The 27,940-nt window shown below is 41.1% G+C and overlaps 1 protein-coding gene across 7 annotated transcripts in view; it reads left to right on the top strand.

Annotated features, from left to right (window-relative positions):
* The window catches only part of Rhp (GTP-Rho-binding protein rhophilin), a 120,393-nt gene extending 94,599 nt beyond the window's left edge, over positions 1–25,794 (top strand). For 5 of the 7 annotated variants that reach the window (XM_033384513.1, XM_033384512.1, XM_033384511.1 and 2 more), the window contains 9 exons: positions 18,359–18,475; positions 18,560–18,687; positions 23,323–23,476; positions 23,536–24,181; positions 24,237–24,481; positions 24,539–24,671; positions 24,738–25,054; positions 25,122–25,274; positions 25,339–25,794. In XM_033384513.1, coding sequence (XP_033240404.1) covers positions 18,359–18,475; positions 18,560–18,687; positions 23,323–23,476; positions 23,536–24,181; positions 24,237–24,481; positions 24,539–24,671; positions 24,738–25,054; positions 25,122–25,274; positions 25,339–25,542 — 2,097 coding nt within the window. In that variant the 3' untranslated portion in view covers positions 25,543–25,794. Of the gene's footprint in view, positions 1–18,358; positions 18,489–18,559; positions 18,688–22,792; positions 22,923–23,322; positions 23,477–23,535; positions 24,182–24,236; positions 24,482–24,538; positions 24,672–24,737; positions 25,055–25,121; positions 25,275–25,338 lie in introns of those variants that run through there. The other 2 variants (XM_033384515.1, XM_033384516.1) reach the window with 2 other exon arrangements.
* The last annotated feature ends 2,146 nt before the right edge of the window (positions 25,795–27,940 follow it).

Raw genomic sequence — 27,940 nt, 5'->3', positions numbered from 1 at the left:
TGAGCCCTCCGTTAGAGACTGGTCTATTTTTTATACCGGGCCCCCAGCCAGGCTGACTCTCGGCACGGGTCGAGTAACACACTTAGTCCGGCCCGGTGTGAGGTGGATGTGGGGGTTGGGATGTGGGTAGGTATTGTGTATGGAAGGGAGTGTGTGAGCTACTTATTGAGGCGGCACCACAAGCGCATCGTCAGTGCTGCTACCTAGCTAACACCCGCTGGCTGTCCGGGACTGCTTATTTCGGAACTCTCCCGTGAGGGATGCCCGCTTATTCGCAGCTGACCTACCGAGGTAGGCCGTTCGCTATCCGCAACCCGCGACCCGTCCGGTGGCCTCAGCTAGGCCCCCTTTGAGCTACCTCACAAGCTCATCAGACCAGACCGCTCATGTAACAACACCGAAATCTAAAGAAATCACATAAAGTAGACAAGTTATGTCTACACTGGTGTAAACAGAGATCTGTAACCCATTAATACGACAACAAAACAAAAGTGGAGAAAACACTTAACAAATGCGGTCCTAAAATAAAACTAATGTAAGCATGTACACAAATAGACACCCTCAGTGAAGTGTATCCTCTGCGTAGGTCTAACGATAATTATAGACTACCAAATTGTACCTCCTACCTCATTGTCAAATCACATATAAGGCTCTGATTTTAAGAATAAAATTTAGTTTGAATTTACAACTCAACTCGCAAATGTCTAGACTTTTCTTTTAAGGTCCTAACAACCACTAACTTCCTTCTTCTTATTAATTTACTAATCCTCACACACCTTTCTAATAATTAGTAATTGTAGTGGTATTTGTATTTGTATTTTGAATGCATATTTAGTAAGTGTAATGCTCCACAGCTATCTTTCCTGCATGTTCGCTTTCGGTTCGGTTAACACCTCGCGCGTCCTGCGTCAGCGCCCCTCGGTCGGTTGGGCGGAAAGAGAGCTGCGTTTTGCGCGCGAATCCCGCGTAACAGCCTTCTGCTGCTGACACACGTGCCACTTGACGGTGCAGTAATTGCATCGCCTCTTGAAAGATGCAGTCATTGCATGTCAAGGTCCATATATGAATCCCCAACAACAAGAAGTTTATGTTACATTAATGAAGGCCATTGATGATGGAAATGGTGGTTTATATTTCCTGGATGGCCCTGGTGGAACTAGTAAGACAATCCTCATGTCAATAGTTTTAGCCCCTGTTCGTGCGATATCCAATATTGCGGTTGCTGTGGCTTCTTCTGGAATATCAGCCACATTGTTAGAAGGTTACCGTACGGCTCAGTCACCATATTGAGGAACCTATATATAATATTGTAAAAAACTCCGCAATGGCCACAGTTTTGTCAGCATCGAAAATCATCATCTGGGACGAATGCACAATGGCGCATAAACGTGCATTTGAAGCAATTAACCGAACATTGAAAGATCTACGCAATGACTCGAGTTTTTTTGAAGGCGCTATTATTCTACTGTCTGGCGATGTCCGCCAAACGCTGCCAGTAATTCCAAGATCAACACCTACCGACGAAATAAACGCTTGCCAAAAATCATTAATCTGTTGTTTAAACTGTTGTTTCATTAATATTTGCTCCTTAACTGGTGAAATTTGAACTGCTATCAATTGCTTGACCATATCTGCGGTCAGATCTTGTCTCTTGTCTCTGAGTCAACCATCTTTTGAATTCCAAAGTTAGTTGATCCACCGTGTTTTGGTATTATACTACTACGAAACCTTTAGATAGTGCAATGCTAATACTATTTAAACTTATATACTATGTACTATTACTTTGCTTTTCCGTTATACGTTTTTAATTAATGGTTGCTCACTAATTATCCACACAGGGTTCTTCCTCTTATGTTTTTTGTTGCTCAATCTTCCTTCGGGGTCTTCTATCTGAGGTTTAGTTGGTGGGGTCTTTGGGGTCTTCCGTCGAAAGTTATTGATAAATCGTACTTTTGGCTCTTCCTTCTTAAGTTTTGCTTTTAATTTATGTGCTTCCTTCTTAGGTTTTAATAATAGTTTTTCCTTTTTATTTGTGTAGTGTCTTGAGTATTTTTCTCGGTTTTTTCTTCCTTTTTTTCTTTATCTCACTTGTTCTCCCTCTTATATCTTACAGTCACTCTGCGTTTACATTAATTAATTAATTAATTTTCCTTCGAGTTTCGTCACGGAACAACACTTTTACTTTTCGGTGCCTTTTATGTAGCGTCGAACGACGTTGGGCGCCAATTAAATAACAGCGGTAGTGTATTACGTTTTTAAAACTCTAACTCTAACTTTTTGATTTATGCATCGTGAGTCCCTTTTGGTAAACATTTTTCTATAAACACTCCGATTCCAATTTTAGCTTGTGGTGGGAGCCAAAGATTGAGATTGTTTATGTTTTGAAAAACCAATTAGACGGAAGCCAAAGATTGAGATTTTTTTCGTCTTAGAAAGCCAAAAATTGTTTACAACTCGTATAAGAGCTCAATCAGAGTGTCCCTTATTTTTTGAAAGTAAAATTTGAACACGCATACCCTTTATTTTTTATATACTATATACTCTAAACTTTTATATCCAAATAACTAAAAAATTTTATTTTGGCTTTTTTAAATTTCATTAAACCGTGCCGAATTGTGTTAGAAGTTGTGATTTTAACCACGCGTACATTTTACATTTAGGTTTCTGGCAACCTGTTTTTTACTCGCATCAAATTTAATTTATATTCCTTATCTGACTAAAAATATAATATATCAAACATATATATACATTTAAAAGTATATGTTTTAAATATATATAACATTCATATATAACAAAAAGGTTACATTTAAATCATAACGAATACTTGGGTTTTTATAAAGCGATGTGGCATCTCTGTTCACTGTTCCATGAACATATGGCAGACCCCGTTACTTTTGTGTATTTGACGGCAAAGCGTTTACCAAGTAATAAAACACAATATAATATTTTTAGCACTGTCGCAAGTGTTACGCAGCTCCAAACCGCAAATTTTTGTTAGTTTGTGATATAAATCATCAACTAGTTGGCGCAAAACTTCCGTCGAATCGCCAAGTGCTTGCGGTTCTGTTTTACAATACGCGTGAAATAAAAATTACAACAAATGGAAGTGCTAATCTGTAGCTTCGCGAATGCATTATCTTTTGGGGAAAAAGCAAGAATAGCCACAAAATCTTTGCCTATCTGTGTAAAGAAGCTACTATGTTTACATCAAGCTTGGAGAGACCTTCATGCTAAAAAAGTCTCAGAAAAGTATAGATCGCGTAGAGAAAATTTTGTTCAAACTTTGGACAATTTGTTTGATATTGCCACTAACCATAAAGTATATAGATGTGCCAGTTCATACTAGAAATTGTCACACGCTTGGTTACCGGTTCGAATACCCCAGAGACTTCGGCTCTGGCGTTCGGGTGCTGACGTCTGATCATGAGAGAGCGCAGAGAGAACATCTTTGCATGTATTAGTATACACGCAATATGTTTCGAGAAAAATATGCTTTTTCGTTTTCAGAGATCTGATGCTGATGCTAATTTCTGTTGTTCCCCAGCAGTACTGGGAACTAGTTCGGAGGTGGTGATATCACCACTCCCTAACAGACCAGGCGTACTTTCTTTACTAACCCTTAACAATGCTTTTCATCATTTCCATTTTTACCCGCAATGTCCTACGACATGGGGACCAGTGACACCACATCGTTTACCCCCGAACTAGTGATATGGGTACTCGTCTAGTAGCTAGTGAAATGGGTACCCATGTAGTAGCTAGTTAAATGGGTACCCATGAAGTAGGTTATCAATCTTCATTTAATTTCATATTTAAATTTTTATTTTATTATATACATATTTCATTTAAGTTTTTAAATTTACTAATTAAGGTCTGCTGTTCGCGGTGGTACTGTTTTTGAAAAAACGTTTTTTTTGCAGCTGTAGGGCTTTCCTAATCTGGACTTCAGCTGATCCAGTCCCCGTACCTACAGTTATGGCATCTATAAATATAAAATACATATATAATAGGAATACAAAAAAACCAAAAGCATATAAGCTTACCAATCAGAACTCTAAAGAAGTTCTTTAAATTTTTCAGTGTCACTTTCCATTTGTTTCATTTTCGTCGATTGTCTCTCCTATTTCGCGGCCTTCAACTTTTTCTATTTCACTGCACGACACTGTTTCCCCGCTAGCACGATTATGTTTGGCTGCATATTTGTCTTATATTTCTTTATTGAGCCTACGCAAATGCCGTTTGCTATACATTTGCTTTGAATAACTGTTTAAAATTGAATAATTATAATCACTTGGACAGCCGCACTGATTTGCACAAACGCCAAACGCAAAGAACATTCTAGCAATGAAATTACCGAAAACAGAAAAGGGAAAGGAGAAGAGCAGATCAGCATCATTTTTAGCCACCTGCTCTCTTCATTTTCCTCTCATGCTTTTTCGTTTTTTCGTCTACTGGTGAGACGTTGCATCCCAACCGAACTAGTTCGGTGGCTGGTGCGCGGTGGGTTGTAGAGTATACAGAGCAACATTTTTTGTCTCTTCTTTGAGTGGTTCGGCGTTCGTTTACGATAGGGTTAGTCCGGAAAGTACCCATGTAGGAACCAGCCAAATCAGTAGTTCGGGCATGGTCAATCGCCACCGCCAGTACTAGAGGGTCCTCCAGAATATTTGAATGTATGGGTGCACACGCATTCTCACGTACTTTGCTTATGTATGTTCTAGTATTGCTGGCCTCTAGAACTTAAATTTAAGTTTGGTTCTAATTTTGGGTCTTTTGATGAACTGACCTACCGCCACAAAATAAATGGTGAATGGGCAGGGTGGGGTATGGTACACGAGGGCGCGGGAAATAACATAAAAGCTGTTATTTATTTGATTTGTATTACAAAATATAAAATATTACAATAATATAATTACACATTTATTTCCTTATTTTAAAAAGGTTGATTATAAATTATAAAAATTATATAAACGCCGTCGGTTCTCGATTTCATTGTTTATTATAACTTAAATAATGATGTATCCAAACATACGATACAAGAAAAAATATATATATACTAAAATAAATATGCACAAATATATATACTAAGTTAAGTAGAATCAACGTAACTCATAGTATTTATTATTTACTTCGTCGAAGCGAGATTTATTGTTCCGCGTTGGAGGTCAAAGAGAATCTAAATTTACACAACCATGAAAGTCTTAATGTTACGTCCACGGCCGCAGGCTGCGCAATCGCCGGTGCATTAATCTGCTGACATGGCACACGGGTCGGTGTTATGTTGAGCAGCGGCAGTTTCCCACGTTACACGGCCCCATAGTTGTTGTTGGGTTGTCTGGGCAAGTGTCTCTGTCAACGCTGCAACTCTCGTGCTCTGTTACGCGACGAGGCATGTGCTGTATTTGGTTCATATGAAAATTTTTAAGCTCATTGACCCGCTGTAGGGTCGAGAACCAAATGCGGGAGGGAGGGAGGTGTATCCGGCTGGATCGGATAACTTATACATACATATATTACACAGCCCCTCGAGTGACGAGTTTTAAGCCAATCCATGTTTCGACCATATTCGTTTTTTAGGTTAGAAAAAACCTGACGTGATAGAGCAAATTTTACCTTAAATTCGGGTTCAGGGCCCCAAAATACATAGGTATAGGATACTCTGGTCAGCCGCGCATGGAACTTTTTTTTTGTGGGGCTGTTTTATTGATCATCATTAATAGCCGAGTCGATAGAGCCATGTCTGTCTGTCCGTCCGTCCATCTGTCCCTATGAGCGCCTAGTAAGCTAGACTATAAGACTAAGAGCTAGAGCAACGAAATTTTGTATCCAGACGTCTGTGATATGTCACTGTTTTAAGTGTATTTTAAAACTTCTCCACGCCCCCTTCCGACGCCACAAAAGACGCACGTCTGCGGCTTCCACAATTTAAAGATACGAGAAAGCCAAAGACGCAGAGTCGTAGAGAATTAATATATCTTCTAGTCTGCAGAATCTGAACCAGATCGTATCATTATTATAGCCAAAATGAAGAAAACTATTTCATTCTATCTCGCTCTGTCTCTCTGTAACACACACGTTTCATGGTCGGCTTTGCCTATTGCCAAAAGTGAGCGCCTAGATCTCAACCAAATTCGGTATCCACAATCCTGCGATATCGAACCTGCACAAGTGTATATCAAAATTTCGCCCACCTGGATCAGATCGAAACATTATTATAACCAAAAGGAACAAGTCTATTTGCAGTGGCTTCGCATCGCCCGACGACATGTTCTGACTGATTTTCTATCTCTCACGCACTCTTTGTCGTGTCGTTCAGTAATAGCACCGTCTGGCACCATTCTGACTATTTACGGGTATAAATGTAGAATTGCGGTCGCAGCAGAGGCTCGCAACGTTCCCCTTCGTTTTTTTCTGGGTTTTATTTTATTTTTATTTTTTTTAAATCTGGTATTAATTTTTTTTAAAAGTCGAAATAAATTTGTATTGAACATATTTATAGATTCACCATACTAGCGAAAGGCAACAGCAGTACCTGCGGAACACGTGGCACGAAACATCGTTCCCAAGTGTAAGGTTATTCATAACTAGACCTCGGATTTTGCATATGTGTATATTTTCATCAGATTGTTACAAAAATTTGTATTTGGACGTTCGATCATTCAAATATAACGAATTTGAATGCATATTGAAAATATGCAAAACATATGAAAAAAAATATGCCAAAAATATGGAAAATACACGCAGCATATGCAAAAAATATGCAAAATATATGCACACGAATTTCATCGAAAAATTGAAGCTATACTACTTTCCCTTTTCCAACGCTTTACGATATATTGTTGTGTAGTTCTTATCGCAAGCCCGACTTAAAATCAGAGCAAAGCTTTTTTGTTCTTTTCGAAAGGCGGACTGGAAACCAGAGCAAAGCTTTATGACAACACCAAAGATGTGCAGCTTCTTTATATGAAGTCTCTCTGTAACATATTTTTACTGTATCAGTTTTATCTCTGGCGTTAGTTTGAGCTATTGATTTGCGCGTTTGCTTTACTTTTCTACAGTCCTTGAGGTGAAGTGTAGTGAAATGCCGAAAATTTAACAGGTATAAAAGACATTTTTTGGGAACATGGTCTAGCAGCCTTTCCGAAAAGGGTTTTAAAGGGTGAACTTTCAATATTCAGTCTCTTGCATACGTTCTAACGCTTTTAATGTTTTATATTCCTTGCGAAAAAAGACGTCAATTGCAGCAGCATATTGCTACTGCACTTCACAGAAGGTCCAAAGCATCCAACGAAAATGCACCTTCCAGCAACACGTCTAGCAGCTTTTCAGACAATTCAAACGATGAATTTAAAATGGATCTATGTACAGTGTTGATTGCGGAAAATATAACATGGAATGAGCTTAGCAATGCTACATTTAATAATTTCCTGAAAACATACACCGGGAAACAAATTCCTGATGAGAGTTCTCTCAGAAAGAAGTACTTGGATAAATCCTACCAACAATCTATCCAGAAAATTCGCGAAAGTATAAAAGACGAAAGCGTTTTGATATCAGTCGACGAAACTACGGATAAGCAAGGGCAATATGTCGCGAATTCGATTGTAGGAACATTAAGCGAAAAGGAATCTTCATCCTCATTTTTATTGTCCTGTAAACAGTTGGAGGAAGTAAATAATGCAACTGTTTCTCGATTTGTGAACGACAGCATTCGTATATTGTGGCCTTACGGTAATGAGTTAAAAGATTTGTTACTCATAACGGATGCTGTGGCACATATGATAAAAGCTGGAAAAAAGTTTGAAGTTTTGTACCCGAATCTCATACATATAACTTTTTTAGCACACGGATTAAATTTAATAGCTGAAAAAGTAAGAACATCGTTTCAGCGCTAACTCGTTCATATCCTGTGTGAACAAATTTTTGATACAAGCTCCGCTCAGAGTACAACGCTACAAACAAATACTCAATAAGGAGTTACCACCAGAACCGATCATAACCAGATGGGGTACATGGTTGAAGGCGGCATCATTTTATGCAGATAACATGGAGGGAATAAAAGAAGTACTATGTTTGTCAACAAAAAATATTTTATTTTGGTAAATAAAAAGATTCCAAATTTGCATTTTATGTTCTTGAAACACTGAACCCAGAAGATGCTGAAAATTCACAACTACACCAAGAATTTATATATATAAAATCCCACTTCGAGAGAGATGCCGAAATAATAACATTAGCAAAGTCAATGGACTTATTCAAGGAAGCTGAAAATAGACAATAGTCTATAACATAACTGGTGATTTTGGAATGGATTTAAAAAAGAAATTTGAAGCAATTTTGAAAAGAAATCCTGATTTTAAAATCATTTCAAAAATAAATAGTCTGGAATCGAACCAGTCACAAATGAAAATATAGTAAAATATAAATTTGCTCCAATTACTTCCTGTGACGTTGATAGAAGCTTTTCCGCTTACAAAATGATTTTTTGAGAGAAACGTCAGAGCCTCTTAATAAATAATTTAGAAAAAAATTGTATTTGTTTACTGCAATTTCAATACCTATACAACCTCCAATTCGCTTTTAAATTTTTTTTGATTTGATTATTTTGTTGCATATTTTTTGCATAATTTGCATATACTTTGCATTTTTTGCATATTTTGGCATATATTATGCATATGCATTTCATGCAAATATACAAAAAATAATTAAAATATGCAGATCGTTTTCAAATCTACTTTTCATGAAATGAACTTAAGTGTCATCAGAATTTTTCTATCTTAATCCTTTAAAAATATGCAAATTCCGAGGTCTATTCATTAGACGTTTTGAACTAGGGAAGGTGGGAAGGGAACTAAGGAAGAGCGAAACGCGAAAAGTGGCAGACTACAGCTAGTTTTTTCAATAAAAATTAAAAATAACGAGGGGGAACGTTGTGGGTTCCTGCGGCGACCGCAACTCTACGATTATACCCGATACAAAGTCAGCATGGCTACACTGAGCGACAATGTGTGCGTGCGGGAGAGACAGAAAACGTGTCTGAACATGTCGTCGGGCGCTGCGTAGCCACTGCAAATTAATTTGTTCCTTTTGGCTATAAAAATGATCCGAACTAATCCAGATTCAACAATCTCATAGATAAGGTTAGTCTTTATGATTATGCGTTTTTAGTTTTCTCGTATCTCTAAAATTGTGGATGCCACAGATTTTCGTCCTTTGTGGGGGCGGAAGTGGACGGGGCGAAGTTTTGAAATATTCTTGTAACAGTGACATATCACAGAAGTCTGGATCCAAAACATCGTTGCTCTAGCTCGGACGGACAGGGCTTAATCGACTCGGCTATTGATGCTGATTCCTTCTGGACGTTACACACATCCATTTTGAGTATCGGCTATAAAAAGACTTTATACAATTTTATATTTTTTAAAACATAAATTGATATTAAAAATAATTTTAAATTTGTATTATACAAATTTAATTAAAATAACTTTTTTTTTGTCCAGTGATATCTGTTTAGTATTAAGTATCCTTATGCAAAATACTTGCATTCTTATAGCTTATCATTTTCAACTAGATCTCATGAGCTTCCCGGCCTTATTTGGTGTTTGATTCGCCAACAAATTTTAATAATAACGTTTGATGATATTTCAAATAAAAAAAAATAATGTGTCAGAATCATTGGTCTCCGGGACTAAAAATGTTGATTTGGGTGTACAAAAAAATATAAAGTTTAAGCGCGATTTGAAAACGCTTGGAGCTGATACAACTACGTCCAATTCTAATTAACGATGCTACATTTGGCTTGAGGAAACTATTAGACTAAAAACTCTTATATGTATCTCCCGTGCAGACATCGCATCAGTGAAATATATTTGCGGGCAGAATTTGGGTCATGTACCGAAGCTACATCAGGTACAAACGCTCCACTCTTTGCCAGATTTATAGATTTCTGGAAGACCATTGAACAACTATTATGTTAGACATAATGAATCTGTTTTCGTATATCATTATATCTGCAAAAATTTTGTATTGTCCCTTTTTTTTTTCAAAGGAGTTGTTGAAGATTTGTTTGCAGTACTATTTACGAATTTTAGCACCTATCTGGTAAAAGATAACGCTGTTAAGATATTTTTGTTTAGTAAAAAGGAAGTATGGATCTACAAGGGGAATTATCCAACAGAAAATTTGTCAAAAGCCCAAAAGTGTCACCTTTGAAAATTTCGAATTTTTAGTGGTCCGAAAAACCTCGAAATCAGCTATACAGTTTTGGATGTCCTTTGGGCAACAGTGATATTAACAAAATTGACCGCAAACTAAGTCTAATGAAAATTGGTATTTGTGTGTACCGAGTACTATGAGCTTTGCAGAGGATCGGCCTTCTGGGTGTCAAACAAGAAAAACCTGATAGAGTGTGTGAGATAGAAAGGGAATGAGTTAGCGCGTGAAAGGCATACCGTAGCTACTGCATTTCCATTTGTTTCTTATAGCTATTGAAATTTTAGAATAGTTTTTTTAAAGAACAATACCGAAATTTTGGGTGACTGCAATTTTTTTTATTTTAATACGACGAAAGAAAAGGGGTGCGTGCGTTCGATTTAAGGGATTTTTCTCGACTTCTTTTCATATATTCAAACAATTTCTTCTAAGCCTACCTTACCTACGGTGGCAAAGCGGGGCGAATTCGCCAAGAGCGAGAGAACGAGCTTTTATTGCGCTCCCGCTTTGCCCTAGCCTAACTTACACTAGACTTTATGAAATACTATCCTAATAACAATTATTAATATTCAAATGACGCTACACCGGCCCCGTTGAAGGCCTGGAAGGCTTCAAACCATTGGCAGAAGCGCCAATTTGTGTATCGGCCTCCTGAACGTGGCTCCGCTGCTCGTCCTTAGCTCGACCACTCTGACCCTTCCGTCCTGCCCGGCGGTTGTTCCGACCACCCTTCCTAGGAGCCACTGTTGAGGGGGCAGGTTGTCCTCGGCGACGATTACTAGGTCGCCTTCCTTTATGTTTGGCTCCTCCTGGTGCCACTTGCATCTGATTTGTAATCCCAGCACATACTCCCGGGACCATCGCTGCCAGAAAATTTGCCTGGCTGACGAGACAAGCCGTCATCGCTTTAAGCAGCTCAGACCCTCCTGGTCCGGGGTCCTGGGTGCTGGGGGTGCGATGAGCGGCCCGCCTGTCAGCAGGTGCCCGGGAGTCAGCGCGTCTCCGTCGCTTGGGTCTGGGCTTAGGGGTCCTAGCGGGCGCGAGTTGAGCACCGCCTCGATCCCGAACAGCACGGTCTCCAGCTCCTCTGCGGTGAGGAGAGCGCTTCCGATGGCGCGTAGGAGTAGGCCCTTGGCAGACTTCACACCGGCCTCCCAAAGTCCGCCCATGTGCGGTGCTCGAGGCGGTATGAAGGCAAACTCGCACCCGCTTCTTGACGCAAATTCGCGTATCGCGTCCGCTTCCGCCTCGATCTTCTTTCGCAGTTCGCTGAAGTGGCGACTTGCTCCGACGAAATTTGTCGCGTTGTCGCAGTTCACGCGTTGCGGACATCCTCGACGACCGACGAACCTTTGGAATGCCAACAAGAAGGAATTAGTCGTCAAATCGAAGACAATTTCTAAATGAACCGCCTTGGACGCAAAACAGACAAATAACGCTATGTAGGACTTATAAGGGGGCCTTCCACGAATTTTCCAGTGGACTGGGCCACAAAAATCAACGCCACATACTGAAAATGGGCGGAGACCACGGAGCCGGTCTGCGGGTAAGTTGCCCATCATTTGGGTCTGGAGTAGCGGCTTGCATTTAAAGCAACGAATACACGACCTAACTGTCGCCCTGCATACCGCCTGATCATTCACTATCCAAATGCGCTGTCTAAGGATACTCAGGAGTGCTCGTGGGCCGGCATGAAAATTCGTTTGATGCAGATAGCGAACGTATGTCTGCACAAACTGCGAGCGTTTTGTCAATAACAAAGGAAACTTGGCATTATATGACATAGGAGCGTTAACTAGTCGCCCCCCAACTCGCAACAACGAAAAAGAGCACCATGTCCCAGCCTCTTCATGGATGAAGGGATTCAAGCGCTGAAGACTGGGGCCTAACTTGGTGCCTTTACGAACCCTTTCAATATCTTCTTGAGACTCATTTTTCTGTGTTATTTCGACTATTTTTAGAAAAGCCTCGTCGTATTCTACGGATGACGGAATTTTTCCAAAGTTGAGACTTTTGTCTTTGCATTTTCGGATGAAGCGGAACACGAAAACGAACACTCTTAGCAGTTTGAGGTGTGACGAGTATCCCTCGATTACATCCACTAAGTAATTTGGCTTGGCCGCGACGGTCAGTCCGACCGATTTCTTCCGACTTTCCATCTGTAGCTCTTCTTCGGAAAGCTCTAAGTGTGGATTTCTGGGCCAGCTCTCTTCTTTAAACTTTAAGAGCTCTGGTCCACCAAACCAGATCGACTGCACGATTTCCTCTACGTCATAACCTCTCGAAACTATGTCTGCTGGGTTCTGTTTTGTTGGCACATGCCGCCACGTAGCTTCACTTGACCACTCTTGAATCTCCGCTACTCGGTTCGGATCTGATCCAATGAAGAGTAACTTCTGAATCTGACCATTATATCATTTTCTCAATTGGAACCTTGAGCAGTGATTTGATTCGGTGACAAAGGTCTGCGAGATGGTGAGCGGCACATAACTCAAGACTTGGGAGCGTTTTCGTCTTGAGCGGCGCTACTTTCGACTTTGCAGTCAACAATGAGACCTCGAAATCTTCTTCAGTCTTTCTTCGGATATAGACGCAGGCTCCATAAGCTCTCACGGATGCGTCGGCAAAGGCATGTACTTGAATCGGTGACATGGGATCAGTATGCACAAATCGAGGTAGGATCTTTCCCTTAACGCAGCCACGATATTCCTAACGCCTTAGTTGACTCTGAGTCCGAGATCATTATAGGTTTAACTGTGCTCTCGGATGCGGTGACCTCAGGTGAGTTCGAAAACCATTTAGTCAATTCAAACCCAGCGGTTTGAAGAACCTGAGCCACATCAGACTTAATTGTCTTTAACTCCTCTACGCAACCAGCACCAGTCAACATGTCATCGACATAGAAGTCGGAGTCAATAACTTCAGCAGCTTTAGGGAATGAGAGTTTTGCAGACTCACTCAACCTCTTCAAACACCGAATTGCCAAAAATGGGGCTGGTCCAGTCCCATATGTTACGGTGTTGAGCTGGTATATTCTCAAGGACTCAGACGGGTCTCTTCTCCACACTATGAGCTGGAATTGTCTATCCGCATCAGCGACCCAGACTTGGCGATACATCTTCTTAACATCGGCTGTCAAGGCGTACCTGTGTAGTCTGAATCGGAGCAATGTCGAATACAGCTCATCCTGTATCGTAGGACCGACCATCAATATGTCGTTCAAGGCCACCTGAGAGGACGTTTTACAAGACGCATCGAAAACGACGCGGAGCTTGGTCGACGTGCTTTGAGGCCTCAACACACACTGATGTGGAATGAAATAATGTGGAGTTTTGGGGATTGTGTTGTCTGTGGTAGACATGTGACCCAAGGAGAGGTACTCTTCCATGAACTCCAAGTACATTTTCTGCAACTCGGGGTCACGAGACAATCTTTTTTCAAGCGATAAAAACCGCCGTTTAGCCACTTCAAAGGAGTTGCCTAAGATACTGGGATCTGATTTGAACGGCAGTCTTACTTCAAACCGACCTGAAGGCACGACCTGAGTAGTCCTTCTATAATGCTTTTCACATAACTTGTGTTCAGGAGATAAAGACTTTTTAGAAGACGGCAATTCTTCCAGTGACCAAAACTTTTGTAATGTATTGTCGATGTGGATCACTGACTCTTCTCGACAACTCAAACAATTCCTAGCTTCTTGGGTGGCAGTCACCTTTGGAGTGTATCTGCCCGACACAATCCAGCCGAGAAGCGTTTTCTGCAGAGTTGGATAGTCAGGACCTTGTCGAATCTGACCAACAGATAGAAGTTCGAGAAATGTTTCTGCACCTATCAACATATCTATCTTCTGTGGCTTGAAGAAATATGGGTCTGCAAGTGGTAAGTTCTTCGGGATTTTCCAGTCACTCACGTTAAGTGTCTGATCAGGGTGATACCCCGAAATGGACTTTAGAATCCAGAAATCAACCGAAAACTCACTACCAGTAATTCGCGACTTCACCTTTCTTGACTTGTGAATTGGATTCACCAATACCAAGCAAGTTGATACACGACTCCTCCCTACGGATCTGTAAGCGCTGTGCTAAGTCCTCAGTTATAAAATTGGTTTGAGACCCCGAGTCAAGCAGAGCTCGGGCCAAAACATGTTCACCATTATTTGTTCGGACGCTTACGATCGACGTAGCCAGAATAACTCTATCCATAGCTGTCGCATGGAGAGCATGCGAAGTGGAAGGTTGATTCTGATTGGGAGGAGGAGAAGAATTCTCTGGGGGTGATGGTAACGCTATTCTTTTATTCGCCACTGTGTACCTATGCAATAAGGTATGGTGTGAGCAGCCACACACTCGACACTTCTTAGCTTTGCATCGTACTACAGAGTGGCCTGGCTGCAGACAATTGATGCACAAGGATGCAGTTTTTGCGAATTCGAACCTTTGCATTACTGCTAGCCGACCAAATGGACTGCACTCTGTCAAAAAATGGCCTTTCGCATTGCAGTAGCTGCATTGTTGATTTTTAGTATTCGCGGTGGAACACGCGAATGAGCTCCGATTATGCGGCTTGCTTGGCACAGCTTTCTGCTCCTGCTTTGGTTTGTCCGAATTTTCGGCCGAAAGATGCTGATGTCTGCGATTAAGCAACTTTTCACAGTCCGTCCAAAGTGGCAGTTTGTCATAATCGAGCTGTTCTTCCCATTTCTCTTTGGTCACCGGATCGACTCTGCTCAAGACGAGATGAATAATCATCGCATTCGAGATCTTTTTATCATCGCCTATCGACAACAACGAACCATATATGGATGAGGCGGTATCGATAAGGTTCCTTAAGGACGATGCTGATTGTTGGGTCATTTTGGGAAGATTATATAGGGCATCAATGTGATTTTTAAAGATCAGACAATCATTATCGTAGACTCATTTTAAGCTAGCCATTGCTTTCTCATAGTTGGTCTCGGTTACTTGGAAAGCCATAACTGTTCCCAACGCTTCACCGGAGAGACACGAAAGCAAATGGTTGAACTTTTCGATAATTGGAATGCTTTGGTCATTATGAACTAGAGTCTCAAATAAACCTATGAAGTTTTTAAAGTCCGAAAAGTTGCCGCTGAACTGCGGCAGAGCTAACTTCGGAAGGCGAGCACGAGTTGGGCCACCATAAGCTGGTACTGCCGGTATTGTCTCATCAGCTGTCTTTAATGCGCAAATGAGAGACATTAATTTTGCCTTTGTGACAATTGAGAGTTCTTCCAACTCGACTCCAAATTCATCGTCAATGTCTATATCTTCAATCTTCTCTTGAAGTTCGCGTGCCGTGTCAATGCTACGCATCAGCGTTTCGAGTCTGCACTCGAGCTCCGTCAATACCAGCGGAATATCCCCCGCTTCTAAACGGTCCGGTATTGATTCTCAATACAAGCAACTGAAGGCGAAAGATCGTTTCTAATAATAATATTTAATGCCGAGGCACTCAATTTAATAATGGGTAATTGTACCCAAACGAGGTGAAAAACCAATATACCCGAAAAATTTAGGGTAGAGCGTCGCTTGGCTGGCGCGTACACGAAAACCACACAAGGATACCAACGAACTGCACTGGTGACAAGCGAAAACGAAAAATTTCACCGCTGCAGTTCTGAAGAATTAATGTTGTGTATACGTATGCACCGACAACGATCGACGCTAAATTGATTTGCGAGGCACGACTTTGTCTTAATTGATAGTTGGATCCTACTGACACCAAACGAATATACCCGACGAAAACAGGGTAGCGCGTCACTTGGTGTTTGGTTTGGATCAAGCGCGCCAAACAAAAGAACAACGATAAGCAACGGTGAAGAGCGAAAGCGAGACGAAAAAATTCACCGCTGCAGCTGCGTATTGGTATGCGTGCTTGGCCAACGACCCAACTATACATATATTTGACACAACGAAAACGAGAAAGGGGCGACAGCGATTGCAGTTAAAATGAGTTATATATGTAGTTATTGCGTCCAAGAGGGTTAGATGTACATATGTATGTATATATGTATTAATATATATGCTCAACTCTAACTACAGCATGCAATCTAGCTCTACTATGTCATACGTATGTGCCAAGAATTGAAAGCGAGGTGCAATTGTTTCAGCACAAGACAATAATTGCGAGTTTTTTAATCTTTTCGTCTTCACTCGAGTTTTCAATTTTTTGCACAAATACCTCTTGGGAAGATAGGAAATTCCAGGTGCTGTACTCTCCTCTTGTATATGTAGCTGCAGACAGGGTATTGCACGACCGACGCGGTGATTTTTATTTTGGTTTGTTTGATTATTTGCACACACGTCGCGGTCAATTTGGCAATTGGCTGCCGCACATATGCATGTACATGTATGTATGTATGTACAATAGATTTTGGCTATTTATCTTCTCTTCACTGTGTCACTGTCACTTTTTGCCTTTCCACTTGAATTAATATGTACGTTTAAATTGCGAGTCCACCCGGGGGCGCCATGAAATTTTAGAATAGTTTTTCTAAAGAACAATACCGAAATTTCGGGTGACTGCAATTTTTTTTATTTTAATACGACGAAAGAAAAGGGGTGCGTGCGTTCGATTTAAGGGATTTTTCTCGACTTCTTTTCATATATTCAAACAATTTCTTCTCAGCCTACCTTACCTACGGTGGCAAAGCGGGGCGAATTCGCCAAGAGCGAGAGAACGAGCTTTTATTGCGCTCCCGCTTTGCCCTAGCCTAACTTACACTAGACTTCATGAAATACTATCCTAATAACAATTATTAATATTCAAATGACGCTACAGCTATAATAATGATCCGATCTAAACCAATCTAAACCGATCAGCAATATGGTAGATATGGTAATTTCCTATGATTCTGTGTGTTTCGGTTCTCTCGTATCTTCAAAATTGTGGATTGCATAAATTTTCGTCCTTTGTGGGGGGCGTGTCGAAATTTTGAAACAGACTTGATTCAGTGTTATATCACAGAACCCTAAACACAAAGTTGAATTGCTCTAGCTCTTATAATCTCTGAGAACTAGGCGTCAACAGGACTTTATTTTGACTTTGCTATTGATGCTGATCAAGAATATACATACTTAATGGGGTCGGAAAAGCTTCTGGGTGTTACACAAATCAACATTCACCAAAAATCTAGTATACACCTAATTATATTTTTATACGGTAGATTGGTTCCTGAAAATACCGTGTAAAAAAAGACATTGATCGTATGAAAAAATAGGTGATGTGTTCCTTATCTCTAAAAAATGTTAAAATTAAGGAAAAACTAATTTGTTCTATAAAAAATGTCTTTAACAAACTCGTCTGATTGCATTGATAGTTCACAAAATACAAACACATTTCTATTGCAAAAATGTAATCCCCCTTAAATTTCCACAAAAAGGGAATTCCCTTTAATTTTTGCTATCTACACTTACTCTGACCAGTAAATTTGCTTGTATGTACATATGTTCTTACATATGTATACGCAAAAAAACGAAAGAGAAAAAAATGCGTACATATTCTCTTTGTGATCTATAAACAACTTGTTTTAATATCGAAAAAAATATAAAATAAGTAAACCCGGAAATGAAACACCCGGTAAAACCATCCGGAAGTAAAATGAAGACCACCAAAGGACCATCAAGGTTGGATCATATTATTAAGAGCTCGAGCATAGAAAATCGGCTCAAAACGGCATAAGATGTTAGAAGGGAGTTTATTCAGTCGATATGTACCGACCTTAACATCAAAACTGTTCGGTGGTGTCTTTAGAAGCCAGGATTTAACAGTCGTCAGACAACAAAAAGACGTAAACTGTTAATTATTAGAGAAACGTTATGTTTTTATTGAATGTTTAATGTGCTTTAGGTGTTATAAGTTTTAATGAAGATGGTATGGCCCCCAGGTGACTGGCAGGTTTGGGCTGGCTCTGAAAGGGTATCTATACAGACAGGATAGCATTATCATCTGCAAATGTTGAGGTTGTAAGTCCGGCATTGGGGGAACACAACAATGCCTATAATAATTTGTTTGCACTTCACAGTTTTAATTGTACACATGAAGAACGGGAAACTTCAGAAACCGATCAGAAACATGTCTTCTTTAGTTTGCTATCGAATTGGACAAATGATTTTCGATTATATTGCAGGGGTCTGATCCGAGAGCTGCAACATGTCGCGGCAAGCTGCAAAGTCGTCGTTGTAAACTAAACCAAGAGATCAACAAGGAACTTCGCTTACGAGCTGGAGCGGAGAATTTATACAAGGTTGAAATTTAAAGTACTAATTTAACAAAATTTTAATTATACCCTTGTAACGGTATTCTTATCTTATATTGTTCTTGCGATAAGGTAACAACAAACCGCAAACTACGCGATACTGTAGCCTTGGAACTGAGCTTCGTCAATTCAAATTTGCAACTTCTAAAGGAGAAATTAGCAGAGATGAATTCATCAGTGGAAATTTATCAGAACGAGAGGTGAGTGCGTTTTTATCGATGATTACTTAAAATGATTTTTAACGCGCAGATGTAGATATGAACTACAAGCTATATCCACATATCCAAATCCGTCGGTTTCCATTTAAAATCTCAGGCTCTCATTTTCTTAATCTATCCGAATGAAACGTCACACACACTCTTTGCTAAATAGGAACTTAATTAAAAGGCATTGCACCGAAAAAAAACAGTTGAAAAAAAACTTTTCAGCATTAAAAAAAAAAAATGATTTGGCCATAAATGGCCCAGTTTTTAGAGACTATAAGAGCTAGAGCCTTCAACCGGATTCTGTTTGGAGACTCTAGTGGTATCAAAGTAAATCAAATATGGTTTATATTTTTCCAAGCCCTCTCAAATTGTAAAAATTCTGTCTAAATCGCAATTTTGAATGAATTTGAATTTAAAAAATCTCAGTTATGAACCGCATAGTTATTTCCAAATAACATCCTACCGATCATGTTGCAATTATACAAGGTGGTGTCTCGTCGGCAAAAGTCAGTCCCTTAACATATGCTATCAATAAGTGCGAATGAAAGGCACATAGTATAGTGAGTGTGAGTGAGACGGCATATGTTGATGTTGATTAACCCCTAACAGGCATGTGGGGTTTAAAATTTTAAAATAAAACGATTTTACTAATATATTAATATTTAAAATGCAGCCATTAATAATTTTTCTTCAACATTTTTAGTTGTATTAAAATGTTCTTTTATATAATATATAAATATTACTTCTGATTCTGTGATATTTTTTGTATATGCTATTTATATAATATGCAATATGCCATTTTTTGTTGTCGGGACATAAGGGTTAAGAATATATAAAAAAAATCGTCCGTGAACAACCTTCATCATCAACAAGCAAGCATGCACTGACGCTAAGGGACAACACCAACGAACTTCGGCTCCCGACGAGACCACCTTGTATAATTGCATCATGCCTTGTATAATTGCATCATGCTACCGATAATGTTTTGTACCAAAGTCAATGTAAATAGTAAGATGAGTACCGATATACAAATTTTTTAAACTCGTTTTTTTTCATACCTGGCAATAAAGCTGAATGCAGGCTCTGTTTTTTTTGTTGGTGTAATTTTGATTTGAATGTAAAATATTATCACAGATAGAAAAACATAAAAAAAAAAATTATTGTGTTGCTTGTTGTTACTGTTGAAGCAACTTATACAACAGCCAAAGAAAAATTTAGCTACGATGATTTGAAAAACAAATCGTGGCATCAAGGTCGGCATCATGTTTTGAACAATTTTGAGGGCGATATTATTTGATTCAATTATCTGACCTGGTTTCTAGGGTAGGGTAGGGCAGGTCGACTCGATATATTCTGGCCACCCTACGCCACGGCGCAAACAATATGATCCACTGCATGTGCATACGACATTCTTTCTCACGCTTCTTCAGCTTATGCATAATGCGGCCGTTCCGCTGTCAGCATTTTTAGTAGCGCAGCTACTCGGCCTTAGTCAAGTAAGCTTTAAATTATAAACGTATATAAAAGAAATTCTAAATCATTTGTACATACATCGGCATAACGGGTTTTGGCTAGTAAAGTTGATATGACAATCAGACACTCTCCGCTCCGGCTTTCACTATCGCAAAAACAGTTTGAAAACGCAAAAATTGGTGCTCCCGTTTTTAAAACGTATTTTTTGACAACAAAACGAATCTTAATTGCAAAAGGAACAGAATAGATGACCTTTAAATGCATTAACATTTAATTGACATTTTCAGGACAATGTGAAATGCCAAATGTATAATTTAGTTGCGCTATTTTTTTTTCAAAGTTATACTTTAAAAACTCAGGGAAGGTGGAAAAAGGATGACTTCTTGTGTCTATACATTTTATTTTATTATTATTATCTTTGAATAAACGGCTAAGCTGCAGCCGTTTAAACAAACCTGCTAAAATCGACTTAAGCGGTTATATAACGTTCGTATGTACGGTTATGTTTGGTTATGTAATTTGCTCAGAATACGACCTTTTTCGCAAAAAATACAAAAATGTTGAATTTTTAACGGTAAAATGGCATTTGGCAGGGTACCAAACGGTATTTATATAGATTTTAAAGCGCCTTACAATATCGCAGGCTTAATCCCCATGCTCGTGGTTTCCGGGGGCTCCAGGTCTGGCGCAAACTCCGGATTCGTGCCCTTAGAGTCGGATTTTTGGGGGACTATGACTACCTTTTTGTAGCCATAGTCCACACTGTAGACTCCACAGTACCCTCCGTATCATGGAGAAGTCTTACCGACTCCTCGTTCAGGACTAGGATGACTTGGCGCTGCTGTCCATTGCTCTCCTCTACCTTGACCACCTTCCAATCGGTTGTAGGTAGGTGGGGGTGCAGACCTGCAGAATCCGGAGAATCTTTTCCGGCTCTGCAGGCTTCGCCGAAACCCATGCTCTGACTCTCGGTTCGCTGCGGATGTCTTCCCATTTTACGGCCTCCAGCTTGGCTCCTGGGTAGACCTCTTCGAGCGATGCGACCGCCGTCGTGTAGGGGGCCACCGACCGAGCATCTTGGCAGGCGATGGCTTTGACTCTGCCTTGGTGCCACCCGACGTCCTCACACTTCGCCGGTGGTCCTGCATTCTCCTCAAACTCCTGAAGGAGGCGGTCCTGGAGCTCGTTTTCGACGAGGTGCCACTTCTCCAGAGGGATCTGCCCGTCTTTGGAGCCCCTGTCTAGGACTCCAATCTCCAATGAGGGTTTTTCTTCTCTCCACCTCGGCCATCGAGCGTTTGATCAGGATTTTCGTCCTCTTGGCCTGTTGGACTTGTGTGGTGGTGCCTTCCGCCGAGCGTTGCCGCTTGCTTGGGGCATTGGCTGCGCCCTTGCCTGCTTCGGCTGGCTGGTAGTCGGGCAGAACCGTTTTGGCCCATCGTCGCGATACGATTCCTTGGGCAGATGCCAGGAACACCGGGTCATCGTTGCACAGGATGAAGGCCGCACGTCTCTTGTCCTGAAACTTGGGCCTATCTTTCGAGGCAGAAGCGCCACCTGCCGGTGTTGTCAAGGGCTAACCGGGCCCAGGGGTCTGCCAGCCGCGATCACTCTGCATGGCAGACACCCCGGTAACTGGGTCGTCCTTGGGGCCCCTCGACGAGGATGAGTCCGATTGGCTCTTCGGACCTCTCCTCGCAACGCTTGCTGCCTCGAGACGGTGGCCCATCGTCTCCTTCCTGTCGTTTTGGGCACTGGTTTCCTTTGTGCTGGCGGCACGAAATTTTGAGACACACTTGTAACAGTGTGATATCACAAAAGTCTAGATAGCTCTCTAACTCTTATAGTCTCTGAGATCTAGGCACTGATCGGGACGGAAAGACTGACATGGCTCAATCGACTCAGCTATTGATGTTGATCAAGAATATATGTATATACTTTACGGAAACGCTTCCTTCTGTGTGTTACACACGTCCACTTTCCCAAAAATCGTATATTCATTTTGAGTATCTGGTATACAAATTCCGAATCTAAAATGTGATTTAAAAGAGAATTGTACGATCTCTCATAGTATTTTCGACTTGTGTTTATGGAGTTGATATACCTGGAGACAGAGCAAAAATCTGTGCCGTCTACAATTTTAAATATACAAAAAAACGAAATTACAGAATCAGAGAAAATTATATCTACCAGATCACCACCAAAGCTTTCCACGCGCTTACTCATTCCCTCTCTCTCAAATAATCTTCGTCGTGCAGGGTCTTTTTTAATTTTAAGAGATATGGGCAACGGCCTTTGTGCTGCCATGGGCTAGCCGAACGCGCTTAGCCGAACAAAGTATATAATAGAATAATTAGTCTAAAATAAAAACCAATTTTTGCCCTTTTTTGAACACATGTATGTATTAAGGTGTTAAAAGTCTATCTGACATTGAAGTCAGAACTGTCAACCAAATAAATCAAATCGAAAAAGCATTGAATCAATCGAAAATGTTTATGTAGTACAACTTTTCCATGTGTGCGCCATTGTGCCATTGTGTACCGTTCTATGAGTGCAAAAGTTGTGCTACGTGAAATTTTTCGGTTGAAAATTTTTTGGATGACAGTTCTGACTTCAATTCAGATTCGTGTTAAGCGATGAAAATCCTATAAGAATATTCTTGTCCGATCTTTGAAACATTTTGCGTTTCGACCAGTGTTATCGAGGGCTGAAATGTTTGAATGGATTATGTTCGGGCCAGCCGCTAAATAATAACCGTAACTTTAACATTATTATTGTATGAGCAGAGAGAGCCGCCTATGTTGTAATGCGTTGACTTTCTGCAGAGCTGCTGCGCTCTCCCGCTAAAAGGGGCTCTCTGCCGCCGCCACTTCGGCAATTACTTTGATCTGCTGCCGCCACTTCGGCAATCACTTTGATCTAACTCCGTCGTCTATAGTTTAGTTCTATGCTAACCCCTCTGCGCATTGGTTGCATATCGATCTCGCATAAATTTTATCTGGCAATAGCAAGCAATCGGCTTCCGCTAAGCCACCAAGATTAAATACGAATTATAAAGTTTGACCCAAAATCTCTTTTCATTTTTGAAACACATAGGTGCCAAAAAAGCTTGGCATCTCAAACAGATTATAATCAATTATTTTTACTGAATTCTAGTCACGATGGCGTAATTCCAATGATACCATTGGGCCTTAAGGAAACCAAGGAAATTAATTTCATGGAACCTTTCTCAGACTTCATTTTGGAGCACTATAGTGAAGAATCCTCAATTTATATGGACGCAATAGCAGATATCACAGACACCAGACAGGCAAATCAGCTTGATAGTACTTTACTTAATTTAATTGTAATAGTGTTAATTGTTTTCAGGCGTGCAAGACTCCCTCACGCGATTTACTTGGCGTAGCATTGCTTTTTCGATACTACAATTTACTATATTACGTGGAACGTCGTTTTTTTCCGCCTGACCGCAAGCTAGGCGTCTACTTTGAGTGGTATGATTCATTAACGGGCGTTCCTTCATGCCAGCGAACCATTGCCTTCGAGAAGGCGTGCATTTTATTTAACCTAGGCGCCATATACACGCAGATCGGTGCTCGGCACGATCGTAGCACGGATCGGGGCTTGGACTCCGCTGTCGATAGCTTCTTGCGTGCAGCGGGAATATTCCGTCATATCTACGATACGTTTACCAATGCGCCATCGATGGATCTGAAACCCCACGTACTAGATGTTTTAGTATCTTTAATGCTGTCTCAGGCCCGTGAATGTCTATTTGAAAAGCTGAAGCTGCAGAGTGAGTCGTCGGGGCTGACCGGTTCCAGTCTTGTAATTATTAGTGCTGGGCCCCAATCTACTGAATTGGCTCAGCTTTTCCGTGATTTGGGCGGTGAAGCTGCACAGCTTTCCCTCGAGTACAATGAGATGCACAAGAACATCCAAGTGAATGACACACATACCTACCTGCCGGAATGCTGGGCTGGACTGGTACCGCTTAAGGCGGAGCTCTACAGAGGTAAGAAATTTGTTAAAAATAAAATACATTTTTACTGTCAAACTTTACTGATCAGCGTTGGCTCACCATTACGAGGCCCGTAGCATAGATGTGAAGGTGGCTTCCAAAATAGGTCCGGTCACATCATTAAAGGATTCGTTCGTTGGAAACTCGCGAGAGGCATTGTGTGTCACGCAGTGCAGTGGTGAGTCCAACGAAGATAGTGCCAGTTTCATTGCGATAAAGCACACTCACTTAAGAGAAGCTCTGGCTAGTTATGAAGAAGCTCAGCGTCTGCAGCGTATGTGCCGCTTTCTGAAGGTAAGCCTTGGCCCGTACAATGAAAATTTGCAGTGATGTACAATTTTTTTGTTAAAGAATAAAACATCACTCACGCAAGCCATCAAGGAAGCAAACTATCAAGCCCAGGAGGAGTATGAAAACTTTAGAATTCGAGCGTCGGCCAATAAGGTTGACGAGAGCTACGACCTTGTGGAGCGCGTTGTGGAAGGTAACGTAAAAATTCAAATAAGAGAGTGTCGCTTTATTGCCATTAAATTTGTATCTACTTGTTCAGCCTCCTCGAAGTTTACATTGACCTTAACTGGACCCGATTTCACGTCGTACAAAGTGGAAGATCCTTTTAAACGCCTTGGGCCGATTGCAATATTCTCTGCCCGTCGTCACTGGACTGCGCCACGCTGTGTTCGACTACAAAAAGGATCCGCAATATGTCATGACTTTAGTGCCTGCCCCTGTGACACTGTCACTACGCGTGTGGCTCATGAAAAGGACTGCCGCCAATATAAAGAAGAGATAGAGAACTTTGGGTTTCAAGTCAGCGGCGATTCGCCGGTCATTATAGCTCACGTGGAGATCAATTCGCTGGCTGACGTAAGTAGATAGCGGTTACTAAATTGCTGCTCCATAAGAATGTATTTAATGATGAATGTTTTCGCAGCTTGGCGGCATCAAGGAGGGAGATTTCGTTGTCGAAATCGAGGGCATGGATGTCAAGTGGTTTTCACACCAACAGGTTGTACATCTCATACAATCATGTGGTTCCGTCCTTGAGCTAAAAGTCATAACTCCAATGGATCGCAATTATTTGAAGGTGTGTTCAAAGACGCTACATATTTTCATTCCGATCTAATAATAAAAGACTCGGTTACCCACAGCCCTTGTCCTCGAAAGGTTCTATATCAACGTTGTCAGCGGCTAGCTCATCAGGGTTTTCATCGGACTCTTCAAGTCCCACAAACACTACAACAAAGCCCGAACCTCTCATGAAGACCTCAACAAAGGGACGTTTCGTTGGTAGCGTTTCGTCCGGCTTCTGGAATCCATTCCGACGGACGCCGAGCATAGCCAAAATCTTCTGAGGTTTAGAAGGGATTAATTTAATTAGGTGTATTCTCACTTCCGAAGCAGTTGCCATTATAAAATAGAACGAACGATGAGATATAATTTGGCAAAGAAGGTTGAGACTTAGCTCTAAATAATCCATTAGCATCTGTATATATTTCATTACAAATCTTAAAATGTGTATTGGACTTTTAAAAAAATTTCAAAATGTAAAATATGTTTAAATAGAAAAAGTCGAACTGGCTAATATTAGAGCAAAGATACCGCAAGTCGAATTTTTAATCCAGTCCTACTAATTTAATATAGCCTAATTCGTATATTGTCGCTCCCGTTTTTCGGCGACGAAATGAAAAATAAACGGCATTTTATACAACGAAACGAACCTTAATTGCAGAAGGAAAAAATTAAATGATTTATTGATGCATTAACATAAACTTAACACCTGTATCAGGGTAATTTAACTTTTGCTTTGTTTATAAATAATTTTATATTAACCCAACCTCAAATTTTGGTCGGAAAAAGTTGGACAGGGCAATAACAATTTTCGTTTTGGTGCAAACAGCAAAAATATGTAAGAACTGGAGAACCTTAAAACGAAAACGAAACGTAAAAGTAAATGAAAAAAGGGGTCTGCCTGAATCTTCACATTTTTGATTCAGAATTTGTATACCCGATACTCAAATTGAATATAGGGCTATATTAGATATGTGGGAAAGTGGATGTGTGTGAGAGCTATCCAGACTCCTGTGAGACTTCGCGCCGCTACCATCCGCCACTACAAAGGACGAAAATCTATGGCATCCATAATTTTGATGATAGGAAAATAAAAAACGGCGAACTAGAATGACTATGTCTACCTGTTTGACGAGTCTGGATTAATTTGCAGGGCGAAAATCTATGGCATCTACAATTTTAAAGACACGGTGCAGAGGCGATGCAATTACTGCACCGGCAGACGGCTGTTACGCGCGAATCCCAGGCAAAACGCAGCTGTCCTCCCGCCCAACCGACCGAGGGGCGCTGATGCAGGACGCGCGAGGTGTTAACCGAACCGAACGGGAACATGCAGGAAAGATAGCTGTGAACTAATATTCGAGGCAAATTAGCACTACACTTACTAAGAAACTAAGTGTTAAGCTATTAACCGTTTTTAACAACTGTTGCAATTTGAAGTTAATGAAAGTCGAGAGGCTGTTTATAATTCACAATTTATTTGTATATGTAAACCAACTTATCGCGTATGTACATATGGGAATGATTGGGGCGAACGATTGATGCGAGGATGTTAGTCTAATAGCTGCGACGATTAGCTCAAAACTGCCCATGCAAGGGCTGACGGGCCAAATTGCCGGGCCCTATGCAGCAAGCTTAGACGCGAGCGAGAGCGTATGATAGCCAGAGAGCGTTAGAGCTGCTCGGGGACGCTGTTAAGCCGAGTACGAGAGATTGCGACATAAGGAGACGAAAGAATTCACTGCATGCGCATATGCGGTACCAAATGATCTTTGCAGTGGGCGCATTGGAAACGACAACACCAAAATGCATTTCCTTTGGGCCGCACCACTGGCAATAATTTAAAATATTTAAGCTGCTTGACCCGACATACTCCCCCCGTTGGAAGCCTGACTTTCAACAGCATCTTTAAAGGGGCAGCAGGCACAGCTAGTTGACGGCGCGCTTGGTGATTCCAGATGACGTCTTCAGCACAGCAACTAGGGAAACGCCATTTCGTCCAGGCAAAAGCTCGACCACTCTCGCCAGTGGCCACTTCTTGGGAGGAAGATTCTCATCCTGGACAAGAACCAAATCTGCGACAGCTAAACTAGGCTTCGCAGTGCGCCACTTTGAGCGCTGCTGCAGTGACGTTATGTACTCCTCCTTCCACCGGGACCAAAAGAGCTGCTGCAGGTACGAAACGCGATGGCAGCCGTCCAGGCGATCGAAGTTTAGCTGCGTGACGTCAGGCTCAGCGAACGAAGCAGGAGGGCCACCATTCAAGAAATGCGCTGGAGTTAGAACACCTAGATCGGCAGGGCTCTCTGAAATTGAAACTAAAGGTCTTGAATTAATCATTGCCGTGATGTGGCACAACAGCGTCCGCAGCTCGTCAAATCCAAGAACCGAGTTGCCTATCGCAACGGTAGAAGTGGTAATTGGCCGTCTTCACTGCAGCCTCCCATATACCACCAAATGAGGTGAGCGCGGAGGAATGAAATGCCAGTCTATAGCCTCGACCAATCAAAAATCCAGCAGCGCCTTCTGATGGTCATCGCTGAGGATCAGGCGCTTTAATTCCATCAGCTCATTCTTAGCGCCGACAAAATTGGTTGCGTTGTCTAACCAAATTTGCCGCGGCTTTCGTCTGGTACATATGAAGCGCTTTAGTCCATGTAGAAAAGCACATGTGGATAAGTC

This window comes from Drosophila pseudoobscura, chromosome X (assembly GCF_009870125.1).
Source record: "Drosophila pseudoobscura strain MV-25-SWS-2005 chromosome X, UCI_Dpse_MV25, whole genome shotgun sequence".
Lineage (NCBI taxonomy): Eukaryota > Metazoa > Arthropoda > Insecta > Diptera > Drosophilidae > Drosophila > Drosophila pseudoobscura.
Note: the sequence above shows the minus strand (reverse complement) of the source record. Positions and strands in the feature narration are given on the sequence as shown.